Below are 17,244 nucleotides of genomic sequence, written 5' to 3'. Positions count from 1 at the left end.
AGTATGAACCGAAGACCAAGTGGCAGCCTTGCAAATCTCCTCGATAGGCGTCGACCTGAGGAAAGCTACAGAAGCCGCCATCGCTCGGACTTATGTCCCGTGACTCGACCATGCAGCGCGAGACCAGCCTGAGCGTAGCAAAAGGAAATACAAGCAGCCAACCAGCTGGACAAGGTGCGCTTGGAAACTGGGCGTCCTAACCGATTAGGGTCAAGGGACAAAAACAATTGAGGAACCGTCTGAGGAGACTGAGGGCGTTGAAGATAAAAAGCCAACGCCCTCTTACAGTCAAGTGTGTAAAGCGCCACCTCGCCAGGAGGCGAGTGGGGCTTCGGAAAAAAGACCAGAAGAACAATGGAATGATCGAGAGGAAAGTCCGACACCACCTTGGACAAGAACTGGGGTTGAGTACGCAGGACCACCGTGTCACGATGAAATACAGGAAAAGACGGGTCCGCAACCAGAGCTTGCAGCTCACTGACTCTGCGAGCAGACGTGAGAGCAACCAGGAATACCACCTGCCAGGTGAAGTAATTCAAAAGAGCTTTATCAATGGAATCAAATGGAGGTATCACCAATTGAGCCAGGACCACACAAAGATCCCAACCCACCGGGGGGGGGCTTTGAGCGGAGGATGTACATTGAAGAGATCCCTCATAAAGCGGGAAACCATCGGATGGACGGAGAGCAGCGTCCCATCAAGCGGCCGATGAAAGGCAGCAAATGCACAGAGGTGGGCTCAAATAGATGTCGATTTGAGACCAGACCGAGACAAGTGAAACAGATAATCCAGCACTGAAGGCAAAGAGGCAGAGAGCGGATCCATTCGGTGCTCAGCACACCACGCAGCAAATGAGGACCATTTCTGGGAATAGCATTGCCGAGTGGAGATCTTTCGAGAGGCCTCGAGAACACCCCCACCGACTTGAGAGAAACAGAAGGAGGGAGGCACGTTGCGAGGAACTAAGCTGATAAGTGTAGAGACTGCAGATTGGAATGCAACAGAAACCTCAACACTGAGACAGCAGAGAAGGGAACATAGGTAGAAGCAGAGGCTCCCTGACATGCTGGAGGAGCAGGGAGAACCACAGCTGCCAGGGCCACAGAGGAGCCATCAAGATCATGGTGGCGCAGACCGACAGGAGGTGTATCAAAGACCTGAGAATCAGAGTAAAGGGAGGGAACGCATAGAGGAACCTGCCCATCCAATCGAGAAGGAAAGCATCCACCTCGATGCGAACCTGGGAGAACATCATCGAGCAATATCGTGAGTGAGGGGCAAAGCGAACAGAACTACCTGTGGGGTTCCCCACCGAACAACCACATGCTGCAGAGTCTGAGAATGGAGCGACCATTCATGCGGCCGAAAAGGGCGACTCAACGTGTCCACCAGACAATGCTGCTCGTCCCAGAAATACACCGCCCAAAGAAAGAAGTAGTGGTGTAACTCCCCCTCCAATGACGAAGGGCCTCCCTGCAAAGTAACAGTGAACCTGTACACCCTGGCTTGGTCACAGAATACATCGCCACCGGGATGTCGGGATGCACCAGGACCCCGCAATCCAGCAACCAATAACGAAAATCCACCACGGCATTGTAAATGGCCCGGAGCTGCAGCAGATTGATGCGGCTGCGACGGTCCGCACCCGACCAAAGACCCCGAGTCCGAAGGCCGTCGAGGTGCGCCCCTAAGCCTAAGCCGAGGAGTTCATCGGCAGAACCCTCTGATGCGGGGATATGAAGAGGTGGCCCACCAACGAAACAAGCGTGTCAAGGAGGGAGGCACCACAAAAGTGCTGGGAAGCGGGATCCCGATCCTGCCATCACTGAGATGCTCGGGTCCAGCGGGGAACACGAAGATGAAACCAGGCGAACATGGGACATGAACCGTGGAGACCCATGATCCCAAAGGATCAGCATCAGCTCGGCCGAGGCCGAAGACCGCTGAGACACCAGCTGACTCAGGCGCAGACAGGCGGCCTGCTGAGGCAGAAAAGACTGGAGGCGGACCGAGGACAGAGGGGCCATCTTCCGGTATAAACAAACAAGGCCCTCCCCCTGAGGCCGAGACAAGAAGGAGCGCAGACAAACTGGGTCCAGGTCCGCCCCGACGGACTCCCGAGACTGGGGCGGACAGAGTCTGAACCGCTCCCAGACTAGAAACTAGTGCAGGTCACGAAGGGCCAGGACCCGACGCAGATGGGAGGATGGGAACGCCCAACCGACAGAGGCGAGGCTATACTCCCAGTGCGTAGACACGGAGACACTCCTCCCGAAGGGAGGGGAGGAATCCCCAGAAGGAGAGCAGCCCGGAGGCTATGCGAGAATAGTCAAAAAGACGGCCAGGAGTCGCCGAAGCCGGCGGCTGGACCTTAACCCGGCGCTGCTGCAGCTATTGCGGCTGCTGCGAAGGAGGCCGAGATAACACAAGAAAGGTATCAGGAGGGCCCCTCCGGAGGAGTCCAAACCACCAAGGCAGAAGGGATTCAGCTGAAGGCGTCCCGATAGGCGAAGGACCGGTCACGTTCTGAGAGGCGGTTAGTGGCCTCCGCAAGAGAGGCCTCAAGAAACGCAGTACTCACGCAAGTAAAAGTGGCGAGACGATCCTGGAGGTTCGGATCCTCAGCCACACTCTGCGCCAAGCGAGATGACGCGTGGCGGGAGCAATAGAGCCAGAGCAGGGAGAGAGTCTCCTCCAGGAAACCAAACTCCGTACTACAATATTCCGTCACGGCTGCCCGGAATGAACCGAAGAGAAAACGGGGAACCCTCTCGAACAGGAGCCGGAGACGCCGAGGCACAGAGCCCCAGAAGATGTCGAGGCACGAAGCCCCCGTCGAAAACGGGACGCAAACCCGCAGTCGACGCCGAGGCCCAAAGCCTCAGCCGATGCCGAGGTATAAAGCCCCCAGCGACGTTGCGGCACCAAGCCACAGTCGACTTCGAGGTACAAGGCCACAGTCAACCAAAGGGCACAAAGTCCCAAGCGACGTCAAGTCACAAAGCTCCAGTCAACGGCGAGGCACGAAGCCTCGGTCGACGACGAGGCACAGAGCTCCAGCCGACGATGAGGCCCCTAGCCTCAGTCGACGTCGAAGCACAAGCATCAGGCGACGCGGAGCACACGGTCTCAGCCTACGTCGAAGGTACAAAGCATCCGTCGACATCGTGACACCCAGCCCCAGTCGACGTCGAGGCAGAAAGTCGAAGCACAAAGCCTCAGACAACATCGAGGCACAAAGCCGCAGCCGACGTTGAGGCACAAAGCCCCAGCCGACGTCCAGGCACAAAGCCCCAGCCGACGCCCAGGCACAAAGCCCCAGCCGACGTCGCGGCACAAAGCCTCAGCCGACGTCGCGGCACAAAGCCTCAGCCGACGTCGAGGCACAAAGCCTCAGACGACGTCGAGGCACAAAGCCTCAGACGACGTCGAGGCACAAAGCCTCAGACGACGTCGAGGCACAAAGCCTCAGTCGAGGCACAAAGCCTCAAACGACGTCGAGGCACAAAGCCTCAAACGACGTCGAGGCACAAAGCCAGAGTCGACATCGAGGCACAAATCCAGAGTCGACATCGAGGCACAAAGCCCCCGTCGAGGTACAAAGCCTCCGTCAAGGTCAAGGCACAAAGCCTCAGTCGACGTCGAGGCACGAAGTCTCAGTCGACGTCGAGGCACGAAGCCAGTCGACGTCGAGGCACGAAGACCCAGTCGACGTCGAGGCACAAAACCTCAGGCGACGTCGAGGCACAAAACCTCCGTCAAGGTCAAGGCACAAAGCCTCAGTCGACATGGAGGCACGAAGCCTCAACCGACGTCGAGGCACGAAGCCTCAGTCGAGGCACGAAGCCCCAGTCGACGTCGAGGCACACCGAAGTCTGTCGAGGTTCAGAAGTCGGCACCGTACCAATGAAACTGGTAATAAAGGTGCAGCAGTGCGCTCCATAAAGGGCAACCTCGAGATGAGTATTCCCATGAAAGGAGGCACGCTTCAAAGGTCTCGTAGAGGCGGGCACGACTGCACTCGATGCCTGGAATGCCTGAGACTCAGCCGGTGGCGTTACCAAGGTAACGCACCTAGAAGAAAGAAAGAAAGAAAAACTTACCGGGGATCGAAGCTACTCAGTCCGATTCCAACGAAGGAAAAAGGGTCCCGGCCATTCTGCTCACACGAGGTGAGCCCAGAGAGAGGCCAGGGAAGAAGAAAATACAGCTGCAGCAAAATGAGGCCTAGCAGCATGGCTGAGGCCCAAGAAGGGCTTGCCGATGGAAACACAATAAAAAGTCCTTTTTTTTTTTGAAACAAAGAAAATACACGATCAATTAACAAACGCACAGCGACTCCCTAACAAAATAAAGAAGCCGCGGTGCCAGAAAGGCACTTAGAAGAACGCAGAGAAGAGAGACAGGGCTTTCTGGCTCAGCGGAAAACTAAGAACTGAAGACCATGAGGAGGGTATGCGCCCTCTAGTGGATCAGGAAGGCACACACATGCGTGGTGCAGCACTAGCAAACTTGAAATCTTCAATCAAGTTTGCTTGAAAAGCTGTCCGCATCGGGGCTCCGTGGATGACGTCACCCACATGTGAGAATATGCTGCCTGCTTGTCCTGGGATAACCACACTGCTCCTGGAATGCACTCCTGAGAGAGAGGGGGTAGAAATGAAAACGGAGTTCAAAAAAGCGTAGGATGAACACAGAGGATCTAGAATCAGAAAATAATAGTAAATATTGAAGAACTAAGGCCAGTATTGGGCAGACTTGCACGGTCTGTGTATGTATATGGCCGTTTGGGGGAGGATGGGCTGGGGAGGGCTTCAATGGCTGGGAGGGTGTAGATGGACTGGAATGAGCTTTGACGGAGGCTTCGGTAATTGGAACCTAAGAACACTACCGGGCAGAGCTTTAGATCCTTGCCCAGAAATAGCTAAGAAGAAGAAGAACCCAACAAATTTTTAGATTGAATCAGGTTGGGCAGACTAAACTGGGCCATTCGGGTCTTTATCTGCCGTCATCTACTATATTACTATATTGCCCCAGATCCATTAAATAGATTGTGAGCCTGCCAGGACAGACAGGGAGAGATGCTTGAGTACCTTAATAAATTCATGTAAATCATTCTGCGCTCCCCTGGAAGAACAATATAGAAAATGGAATAAATAATTCACATTGTTTTTATGGGTTATTTGTTTTATGTTTTCTTATCCCTCCCTTTGCATATATTTTTATATCTTTGAATAGCCCATTAATAAAGGAGAATTTTATTATCTATTCAAAATAGTCTCCAATCACTTTTTGCCCTTTTAAATTTACTGTGCCTAACTATTGGTTCAGTTTTATTGCAATCACTTGATTTCAAGTAGTTTAGTATTATTTTTAGGTGTCATTTTAGGGTTGTGTCTGGTGTTAGGTATTTTATTCTTCTATGTTTTATGATGTTGTGTGTTTAGAGAATATGTATGTTTTTTCTTACCCGCCTAGAATTGTAGGATAAGCGGGATATAAATTGTTTACATAAATTAACTTTGGCCCTCTTTTACTATGCCGCGGTAGAGGTTTCTACCACAGCCCAGAGCGCTAAATGCTCCAACATTCTAGAGCTCAGATTGTGATGTCATACTGCCTCATTCCACCAATGCCTAAGCTCTGTCCTCATCTGCATAAGCCTCAGACACTTTAAAATCATAAGTAGCAACATTCTAGAGCTCAGATTGTGATGTCATAATGCCTCATTCCACCAATGCCTAAGCTCTGTCCTCATCTGCATAAGCCTCAGACACTTTAAAATCATAAGTAGCAACATTCTAGAGCTCAGATTGTGATGTCATAATGTCTCATTCCACCAATGCCTAAGCTCCGTCCTCACAAGTGCCGCCTGATTCACAATTTGAATCGATTCGCTTTTTAAAAAAAATCAGCCTGGCCAATTTGGAAGGGCTGCAGCGCTTAGGTCAGACATGGGCAAACTACAGCCCGTTTTGGCTTCCAAATTAGAGTGACACGGCATCTCTACAAACTGTGCATACATAGACCGGCCAAGAACGCTTGATAAATTCCTTCCTTACCCCGCCACTAGCTAAAGGTAGAGCCGACCCTATTAGCAGACATCTGTTTCTGTCTGCCTCCTGTATGAGCAGCCAGAGAGGAAGGAGTGACACACCGGCTGCATCTCAGAGGGTGATCCCTTGCATGCTTTAGTCTCCAGCTGCTCGTCTTCCCTCCCAGGTGCACGGCTCTCTGTCTCTGCACAGACCTCCGTATGTCCCTGGGGTTAACCCTTCCTGTATCTTGCAGCCTCTGCTTTTCTCCCTCCCCTGAGGCGGAAAGCTGCCTAACGAGCTCTGTTTTACCTCCCTCCCCCCTGTGCTAACCAAGCTCTCTCTCTCTCTCCTGCACTGGCCTGCATTCCAGCTGAGACCAGACATTATGGCAGCTCTGCACCTAACCCTTTCCCCCTTTCCTGGGAACTCGGTGACAGCATAAGAAAACCAAATAAAAAACAACAAAAGCGGGTCAACTCTAAGGCGCAAGAAAGCTGAAGGGGGCAGAGGGGAGAAGGGTCTGTCCATGGGGAATACGCAGGGCCGGATTAACCAACAGGCCCAGTAGGCATATGCCTAGGGCCCAAAATGGTCGGGGGGGCCCGATGAAGGAGGGCATCATTTGTTTTTTTCCAAATGGAGATGGACCCCTCCAGTATCAGTTGGCAACGCGGCCCCCCTCCCTCCCGATCGGCAGAAAATATGACAAGCAAGCAACGCGGATAAGAAAGGCAACGGGAACTGTAATTTTGCAAGCGGTGCTGCTTGCCCAAAGCTTCCCTCTGACGCAGCTTCCTGTTTCCGCCTGGGCGCATCAGAGGGAAGCTTTGGGCAAGCAGCACCGCTTGCAAATTTATAGTTCCCGTTGCCTTTCTTACCCACGTTGCTTGTTTGTCATACTTTCTGTCGATGGGGGGTTGGAGGTCCGTCGCCGATCGGTCCGTTGATGGGGGGAGGGGGCCGTGTTGCCGATCGATGCTTGGGGGGAAGTGTCGCCGTTGAAAAAAAAAATTGAGTGAAAGGTGAGTGGAGAGATGGGCCTGGGGTGGAGGGAGAGAGATAAGAGGGCAGGGCAGATGATGGATGTGGAAAGAAAGGGGCAGGGCAGGGAAGATGATGGAAATGGGGAGAACTTGTGCCCAGCCCTCACCTTCTCACCACTGCTACTGTTTTCCCATATGCTGGATGGGGGGGGGGGGAAGAAGATAGTTAGTGAAATAGTGGAGGGGTGAAGGAAAGGGTAGACACAGAGTTTAATTTAGACAGAGGCAGAAAATAGAGAAGGAAGACCAGAGAAGAAAAGGAAAGGAAAGAGAGAGGAGAGAGATGCCAAAGAATGGAGAAGGAGACAGAGATATCAGATCCGAGTGAAGGAAATGAGAAGAGAGAGAGATATACTAAAAACCACAGGGGGGGGAGGGAAGGAGAGAGATGCCAGACTATGAGGGGAACAGAGGGAAGGTGATGGATGCCAGACCAAGGGGGGGAGGGAGCAGGAGCAGAGATGGCAGAGGGAGACAGATGTTTTCTGGAAGGGGCAAACAATGGTTGGAAGGAAGAGAAGGACAAGAAGATAAGGAAAGCAGAAATCACATGACAAAGGTAGAAAAAATTCTATTTTTTTGCTTTAGGATAAAGTAGCATTGTGGCTGTGTTGAGAAATGTTTAGAAATAGAAATAGTGTTCCTTTTATTGGACACATTTTTGATTAACTTTCAGAGACCAAATTCTCCTTCTTCAGGTCAGGACAGGATACGGACCTAAGGAAAGAGGGTTTGACCTCTGAAAGCTAATTTTAAAAATGTATTCCATTCTTTGTTTCATTTTTAGTTGTTAATTTGTAAAGTGATTTGTTACTTCTCTTTTTTTCAAATTTACATCCGCTATCTTTATATTTTGTTCAGTACTGGGGGATATGCTTGCACCACTATTTCTTCACCCCCTAAACTGTACAGTTCCTTCGATTTGTAACACAAGCCAGCATGCTGAATGCTCCGCACTGCTCTGATGGTCATAGAATTCTTATGATCGTCAGAACAGCGCAGAACATTCAGCCCGCCAGCCAGTGCTAAAAACCTCTTCCGTGTTTTTGTAAAAAAAGGGGTTTAGTTTGTGGGTGGGACGGGGGCGGGGCTAGGGGGCCCAGTGTACTTGTGTGCCTAGGGTCCCTCGAAGACTTGATCCTGCCCTGGGAATACGGACACGCACACCCCTCTGACCCTATGAGGGCCGCACGTGCACGTCTCCCTTGTTGCTTTCTGCCTATTGACGTTTGGCAGCTGCAGGAGTAGCAGTGAGTGACATGGTCTGTTTTCCAGCTCAAAAAAAACTCACGACCAAAATAAACCAGAGCAGGTAGGAAGAGGAGCGAGTGGGGGCTTTGCCTGTCCTGGTCCTAACTAATCTTTGGAATTTTTATTCTTGAACTTTCATCTGCGCTTTATTTTGTAGTTTGTTTGCAACACCCGGCTGGGTGGTGGTTTCCTCCCCACCCCCCCACCCTTTTTTTTTTTAATCTCTTGTGTTTTTTTGTTTTGTTTGTACAGGGCGAACAGAATGCTAGGAATGATTAAGAAGGGGATCACGAACAGATCGGAGAAGGTTATCATGCCGCTGTACCGGGCCATAGTACGCCCTCGCCTGGAATACTGCGTCCAGCACTGGTCGCCGTACATGAAGGACACGGTACTACTCGAAAGGGTCCAGAGAAAAGCGACTAAAATGGTTAAGGGGCTGGAGGAGTTGCCGTACAGTGAGAGATTAGAGAAACTGGGCCTCTTCTCCCTTGAAAAGAGGAGACTGAGAGGGGACATGATCGAAACCTTCAAGATAATGAAGAGAATAGACTTAGTAGATAAAGATAGGTTGTTCACCCTCTCCAAGGTAGGGAGAACGAGAGGGCACTCTCTAAAGTTAAAAGGGGATAGATCCCGTACAAACGTGAGAAAGTTCTTCTTCACCCAGAGAGTGGTAGAAAACTGGAATGCTCTTCCGGAGGCTGTTATAGGAGAAAACACCCTTCAGGGATTCAAGACAAAGTTAGACAAGTTCCTGCTAAACCGGAACGTACACAGGTAAGGCTAGACTCAGTTAGGGCACTGGTCTTTGACCTAAGGGCCGCCGCGTGAGCGGACTGCTGGGCACGATGGACCACTGGTCTGACCCAGCAGCAGCAATTCTTATGTTCTTAACCTTTAGCTCCTTGCATGCAGGCATAGACCTCAGTCCTGATGGCAGGGAGTTACAACCAAACCAAGTTTGAAAGGGAAAACCCCCCCCCCAACCCATGCATGTTGTCTTGCCCGAGACCATTCACTCTGACTTAGTCTTCCAAAACATACTTGCTTTCTGGAAACATAAACTTCCTTTTCTGTAACAGATTATTTATAAGCAGGAACAAGGTATTTGCAGCACAGCGCATATCAGAATGTTATAATTTCTAAGAGCACACAGTTTGAACGGCACCAAACAGCTTTTCTTGAGGCTCTCTAGTCACTGCAGCACACATTAGTAGACAGTTCAGCTGAACGAGATTCTGTGATTGCTTCTCCACCACGGCAAACACAATGAGTTTTCAGCATACAAAAACCATTCACTCTGTCTCGATGCCTTTTTGCCCAAACTAAACATACAGTTTAGCAGATTGTAAAAACCCAGGTACGACATCCAGCTCAAAAATCCAGGAACTCAAAATACAAAGCATACTTTGAAAGGAAAAAAAAAAATACCAGCTGCCTCACAGCTACTCACTGTTTCAGTTAAGTTCCATGAGCTCTGTTTGGTCCTCTGAGGTAGGGCAGGCTTCCTGGATTTCCATTTCCATAAAATCCTCTGGAACATGAAAATTGGAAGTAGGGCAACTTTCTTCTACCTCCTGCATGGGCCAATCTACCATCTCAGAGTCTGTCTGCTCCCTCCAAGGCTCCTGCCTTGCTTCATCCTCCTGGAGTGTTTCTACCACTTCACTCTCCACTCCCCTTCCTGCTTCATTCAGCCTGCCTTTAATCCAACCAAAGCTACTCCCCTTCAGCCTGCAGAGGGGGATGGGCTTTGGTTCCACCGCAGGCTGCCTCAGGTCAAGCTTCCCCTGTCTGCTTTGACTTATTCTTACATGCACAGCCACCTTGGCTTTAGCTGCCCTGGCTGATGTACTAACAGGGTGCAAATATTGTGTTTCTGCCTGCTCATAACCAACCTGATCCACATTACCACTATTCCTACAACATGGATAAGGGAGGTCAGACTTAAGTTGCTCACTAGAGCTGATCTGGTCACCTCTTCTGCACAGGATCTTCTTGGCAGATCTAGGCAGAAAACCAGCACGGGGGCTTGGTTTGTCACACCCCTCTCCTTCACTATCAAGAAAACTGAATAAGCCAAATTATTTCAGAATGCTACACAGAAATATCATACTAACAGAATACTGCAGTCACATTGTTAGGGGATATTGTTAGGGGAGTGCAACTAGGGCAACTGCCCCCTGGTCATAGAGAGCCCTAAGCCAGCTGGAAGCTAAAGAAGCACTGCCTGGGCTTTGCATTCCTCAGTTATGTCTAACACCAGCTCTAGCAGGATACATATTTCAAATCTGATATATTCTAATCACAAAATAGAAAAAAAAATTTTTTTCTACCCTTTGTCATCTCTGGTTTCTGCTTTCATCTTCTTTTCTCTCTCTTCCCACCAGCAGCTGCCCTCTCCCCCTTCCATATGGTATCTGCCTTCTTTCTATGCTCCTCTCCCGTTTCCATCCAGCCTCTCTTCTTTTTACATGATTCATTCCAGCTTCATTGCTCTCTTCATTTTTATCCCTCCTACACCAGCATCTTTGTCCCTCTCCTTATTTCTCTGCTGACTCCCTTCCCAGCATTAATCTCTCTCTACTTTCTCATTCCTGTCTCTCCCCTTTCCCTCATCTGATCTCTCAATTCCACCCTGACCCCTACCCCTCCTCTAATCTCCCTGTCAGCTGTTTCCTCCCTTTTTTCCTTCTCCCTTCCCTCCTTCCCCTATCCAACAGTAACTCTCTTCCCTTTCCTTTCCCTCCTCCCTTCCCTGCAGCATCTCTCCTTCTCCCTCCCTCCAGGTCCAGTAGCAGCTCTCCCTTTATCCAGCAGCTTCCCAGCCTCCAACAATGGCTTCTTCCTTTTCCATCTGCTCCCCTCCCAGCAGCTCTCAGTACTTGCCTGCAGCAGCGATTCACTTAGGCAGCCTTGGGTCCTTTGATGGGTCACGCCGCCTCTGAGGAAAGAGGAAGTTGCATCATCAGAGGCGGGCCACAACTCAGCAAAAGCCCCAAGGCTGCCGAAGTGAATTGCTGCTGCAGGCAAGTACTGAGAGCTGCTGGGAGGGGAGCAGAGGGGAGGAAGCTACTGTCGGAGGCTCTCGCCAGCCCTGCACAAACCAGCAGGAATTTTCTGTGGACCAACACCAGTCCGCGGACCGGCAGTTGAAGAACACTGACTTAGATGGTAAGTTCTGAACATCTACACTTAACTACATTAGTGCCATCTCCACCCCTAGACTTCTTACAAAATAGCTGACTATAGCTTTATCTATTCAATTTTCTTTACAGTTCTCCTAGGGGAGCTCAGAACAGTTTACATGAATTTATTCAAGTACTCAAGCATTTTTCCCTGTCTGTCCTAGTGGGCTCACAATCTATCTAATGTACCTGGGTCAATGGGGGGATTAAGTGCCCAGGGTCACAGGGATCAGCGTGGGTTTGAACCTACAACCTCAGGATGCTGAGGCTATAGCTTTAACCACTGCAACACTCTAGAAATCAAAATGTAGCAAAAGTGAGCCAAGTATAGGACAATGAAGCCATTGTGACATCACTGATTAGGTTGGCATTGGTGGAATAAGGCATTATGATGTCACAATACCAGCTCTGGTTATCAGAGGCTGAAACTTTTCACATTATTTATTCAATTTTCTATAATGTTCTCGCAGGAAAGCACAGAATGGTTTACATGAATTGATTCAGGTACTCAAGCATTTTTCCCTGTCTGTTCCGGTGGGCTCACAATGTATCTAATGTACCTGGGGCAATGGGGGAATTAAGCCACTTGCCCAGGGTCACAAGGAGCAGCGTGGGTTTGAACCCATAACCCCAGGGTGCTGAGGCTGTAGCTTTTAACCACTGTGCCACACACTTTTGGCACTCCTCTTTCTACAATTGTGGAACTTAATGGTATTTGCGGTATACAAGTGAGTTTTTGTGTTATGTTATGTTAAATCAGTCATGTTTTATCGATTAATTGTATTTGTTTCCTATATAGATTTTTTTTATTTATAGTGCCTTAAACAAGAGTAATCTTGTGAAATTATATAAAAAATTAATAAAAAAAAAAATAATAATAATAATAATAAAAAAGAAGCATCTGACATATCTCTGAATTTTCAACAATGCCTTACTCTCCGCAGTGTAACACATTATTCTTGTTTTGGGCTCCTTTTACTAAGCTGCGGTAGCGTTTTTACCGCGCGCTAGCCCCGCGCTACATGGAAAAACTAACGCCAGCTCAATGGAGGTGTTAGCATCTAGCGCGCACGGCATTGCGGCACGTGCTAAGCGAGCGCTAAAACCGCAAGCGCAGCTTCGTAAAAGGAGCCCTTTGTCTCTCGTCCTGTTTTATACGAGTGCCTATTTTAATTGTAAACCGCTTAGAATTGTAGGCAAAGCGATCGATCAAATTTTAACAAACTCGGATGCCCCTTTCCTGTTTGAAACCTTATCCCAATGCCAGCACGGAGCTGGCGTTAGGTTTCTGGTTTCCGACGCTGAGGGCCACGTCTGATTTGGGTGCCGTTTCCGAGCATTGGAAGGAATAGCAAAGCACCTCCTTTGATGACATTTGCATGCTTTTGGCGCCGTTCGTCCGTGCCCCTCTTGTTCCCTGCGCCGGTGCCCCCTGAAAACGCGCGCAGCCTAACGCCGGCGCTAACTGCCCCCTAGCGCTGGCGGTAGGGTTCTGAACCTCTTGCCTGCTAGCAAGTTACATTGCTTTTCACTCTAGCTGCCTAATCGTTTCCAAGAAATGAAATATGGAGCGGTAACGTCACTACAGTTATAGAGTGACTTCCACTTCTCTACTGCAAACAGTGGGACTTGTTAATTCAGGGCAATATAGTAAATTTTTACAAATGTAAAAAAAAAAAACCCACCTCTAAATATACAGACAGCAATTAGCATATAAATAGAAATTCTGGTAGTAGATTCATTTTCAAGCTTCTACACTTCTTTTCAGAGACACACGAAAATTGCATCAGATCTGAGTCTTCTTTTTAGCTTTTAATGGGCTGGATTTGAGCTTTTATTCCCAGAGAGCCTCTCTGAACAGGCATGTGCACTAAACAAGGTATTGGGAGAATAAGATAATACATCAGTTTTATTTTCACTGTCAAGCTATTTTTTTTTTTCCCACTCTAATTTTAAGAGCAAATTGGTTTGCTCGTTCCATAACACCGCTTCATTTGAATGAGCAATAACACTGGCACTACAGGTAGACAAAGCAATTGGCAGAGTGGAGAGTACAATTAATGTATCATTAGCTTGGGAGAATAAATATGCAATGAGCGTTCTCCTTATTTAAAGATGATAGCAATACCACCTAGAGATCTCTCTTATCCCATTATACAAAGCAATTGGGGGGAAGGGGTAATACTATAAAAAGCTGCCTAGATGTAGGGAGCCAGGAAATGGGTAAATGCTGGTGTTCTAGTCATTTACACACGAACAATACAATACAAAACAATCTTATAAGATGATTTTAATCCGATAGCTGGTTTTAAGAAAGGTTTGGACAAATTCCTGGAGGAAAAGTCCATAGGCTGTTATTAAGACATGGGGAAGCTTCTGCTTGCCCTGGATCTACCGATGGAATGTTGCTAATCCTTGGGTATAGGACAGTGAAGCCATTGTAACATCACTGATGAGGTTGGCTTTGAGGCACTGTGGAATGAGGCATTATGACATCACAGTCTCAGCTCTGGAATGTTGCTCTCGTTGAGGTTCCGGAATCTTGCTCTTCAGCTGCTGGAATGTTGCTACTCTTTGGGTTTTGGCCAGGTACTAGTGACCTGGATTGGCCAACATGAGAATGGGCTACTGGGTTTGATGGACCATTGATCTGACCAAGTATAGCTGTTCTTATCCTCTTGTGTGAGCCAAATATAAGACAATCAAGCCATTGTAACATCACTGATGAGGTTGGCTCTGAGGCACTGTGGAATGAGGCATTATGACATCACAATCTCAGCTCTGGAATGTTGCTCTCATTGGGGTTCTGGAATCTTGCTCTTCTTTGAGATGCTGGAATGTTGCTACTCCTTGAGTTTTGGACAGGTACTAGGGACCTGGATTGGCCACCGTGAGAACGGGCTACAGGGCTTGAGGGACCATTAGCCTGACCCAGGAAAGCTATTCTTATGTTCTTAAGGTTCTGCACAGATTACATTAAGATCATCCTTAAACTCAACGTAGAATATACAAAACTAATAAGGTTAAAAAATTAACTAAGATATTTTGTAAAAAGATATGTCTTAAATCTTCCAAAACAAAAAATAAGATTTATTCTGGCATATTCCTAAAGGAACTGGATTCCAGATGTGTATAACTTGATAAGACAAAGAAGAATAGAATACCCTTTTGGATAAAACCACTCTTTGATTAGGAGTAAGGGAGGGGAGCAAATTTTGAACAGATTTACGAGAAGCATCATTACATACAATTATAGAATTTATATAAGAAGGTGCCAACGCATAAATGGCAAATTCACTCATAATTGAACAATGTCCATCTAAGCAGTATTCTGTAAGAATGTTTAAATTTACGTTTATCAAAACTCTTGCTATACTGCTTAAACTACAAATAATGTAATGTAATGTAATTTATTTCTTATATACCGCTACATCCAAATAAGAACAAAGGGCTCCTTTTACTAAGCTGCGATAGCGTTTTTATTGCACGCAGCATTTTAGCGCGCACGCTAAACCCGTGCCACGCGGCTTGAACCAACACCAGCTCAATGCTGGAGTTAGCATCTAGTGCACCCGGCAATTCAGCACGCGCTATGCGCGCGCTAAAATCACTATATCAGCTTTGTTAAAGGAGCCCAAAGTGGTTTACAAAATGATACACTATTTAATAAAAGAATTCCATTGAACTAGGAAAAATCATTCAAACATACCAGATAAGTTCACGTGCAGAAAATGCAACGGAATTCAGACGGCCAAGTCCAAAGGGAAGGCAAGTCTAAAGCAATGCAATTTTAAACCTTACTAAGGATTCTTCTTCTGTTAATTCTTTTTTTTTATTTTATTTTTTATTGAGATTTAACAATTTCAACAAGATAAAATAAGCTCTTGTACAAGAAATACAGAAAGAAACTCAAATAATTAAATCAATTTTCAATTAGCATAAAAATTGCTATCTTCCTTAGACCCCAATAACAGGGAGGGCGGATCTTGGTAAAGAGAAGAGAATAATATTTAAGACCCCTCCAAAAATTAAGTTTCTTTGAATAGAAAGATAGAACAACTGGAAAATTTCGATCATAGGCTGAATATCCATTTATTAAATTTTCCTAAATCACCGTTAATGTCTTCTCTGGATTTATTTAAAAAAATACCTTAGTGAAGTTTTGAAATTTTCCTTGGAAGTTTTTCCCCCATTAAATAAAATTTATTATGTGCCATTCAAAAAAGTAAACCCAGATATGGAACAAGTTAATTCAAACGGTCAGGAAAATTTAACTATTACAGACTTGCTTGAAACGAGTATATCAGAAGCAACTGAAAGAGCTACTTTATTGGTTTCCCTAGTATTCGAGCAAGATGTTAATGCTATATTTAAATTGTATTATCGGAATTCACAAGGATTGTTCTATGGCAAAAAAGCTTGGATGTTTCCCGATTTAACTCGCCAAACACAAGAAAGAAGGAAACATTTCTTGCAATGAGATCTCAGGTACTGAGTATTGGTGCCTCATTCCTTTTGGCATATCCGTGCAAGTGTATGATTAAGTACTTGGGAATGAAATAGGTCTTCTATGCACCAGAACAACTGAGAACATTCTTGGATATGAAGAAGTTGGTGACGTGAATGTTTGAGAGAGATTAAGAAGCGATCTTATGGATATTGGGACCTTCCGTTAAGCCCTTTCTTCTCTTAATTCTAATGGCAGACTATTCCGGAATAGGCAGAACATAGCACAATTTCTAGTAGATGCTAAATGCGCTTTAGATATATGAGGTAAAACTACTCTATTATCACCTAGAGATCTTAGTAACTGCCATGGAGCATAAAACATCACCAACGATGAAAGATACGGAGGTTGTAACTCAAACAAAGCTTTATGTGCTAACATCAGACTCTTAAACTTAATTCTAAATTCCATAGGTAATCGATGAAATCTTAGCTATAATAGTGTTACATGATCCCTCATCCTAGCTTTTACCTAATAAATGATGTCGGCAACCTTTTTAATTGGCCCAGATATGACGACGCAAACTTTGTGGGTGGTTCTTTAAATGTACCTGCCTAATTTTCAAGATCTTACATGGCATTCTTCCTCCCCTAATTCCACTATCCTGGAATTCTTCGAGACCTGACACCAGTGGCGTACCTAGCATATGTGACACCCGGGGTCCATCATTTTTTGGCACCCCCCCTCCCCCACCATCTGTACGAAAAACATGATTTTTAGTAACAAGCCACACGTCACACATGAGTACCTAAGAAAAGGCAGCATCTTACATACTCCACTTCCATCATCTGCCCCTCTCTCTTTCCCCCACTTCCATCATCTGCCCTCTTCTCTCTCCACACTTCCATCATCTGCCCTCTTCTCTCCCCCCTTCTCTCCACTTCCATCATCTGCCCCTTCTCTCTCTTTCCCCCCCACTTCCATCATCTGCCCTCTTCTCTTTCCCCACTTCCATCATCTGTCCCTTCTCTCTCTTTCCCCCCTCCTTCCATCATCTGTCCTCTTCTCTCACCACTACCATCATCTGCCCCTTCTCTCTCTTTCCCCACTTCCATCATCTGCCCTCTTCTCTCTCCCCCCTTCTCTCAACTTCCATCATCTGCCTCTTCTCTCTCTTTCACCCACTTCCATCATCTGTCCCCTTCTCTCAATCTCTCCATCCACCACAGGCCCATCTTTCTTCCTCACCTTTCCGATTTTGGCAACAAGATCG

The 17,244-nt window shown here is 47.3% G+C and overlaps 1 protein-coding gene across 6 annotated transcripts in view; it reads right to left on the bottom strand.

Annotated features, from left to right (window-relative positions):
- Positions 1–17,244, bottom strand: part of IL15 (interleukin 15) — a 305,681-nt gene that overhangs the window by 69,840 nt on the left and 218,597 nt on the right. Inside the window, exon 1 of one of the 6 annotated variants that reach the window (XM_033939841.1) lies at positions 9,790–9,973. The exons of 4 other annotated variants lie outside the window; for them this stretch is intronic. In XM_033939841.1, the coding sequence (XP_033795732.1) occupies positions 9,790–9,879 (90 nt within the window). In that variant the 5' untranslated portion in view covers positions 9,880–9,973. Of the gene's footprint in view, positions 1–9,789; positions 9,974–17,244 lie in introns of those variants that run through there. One more of the 6 variants, XM_033939801.1, reaches the window with a different exon arrangement.

The sequence above is a fragment of the Geotrypetes seraphini genome, chromosome 1, assembly GCF_902459505.1.
Source record: "Geotrypetes seraphini chromosome 1, aGeoSer1.1, whole genome shotgun sequence".
NCBI lineage: Eukaryota > Metazoa > Chordata > Amphibia > Gymnophiona > Dermophiidae > Geotrypetes > Geotrypetes seraphini.
Note: the sequence above shows the minus strand (reverse complement) of the source record. Positions and strands in the feature narration are given on the sequence as shown.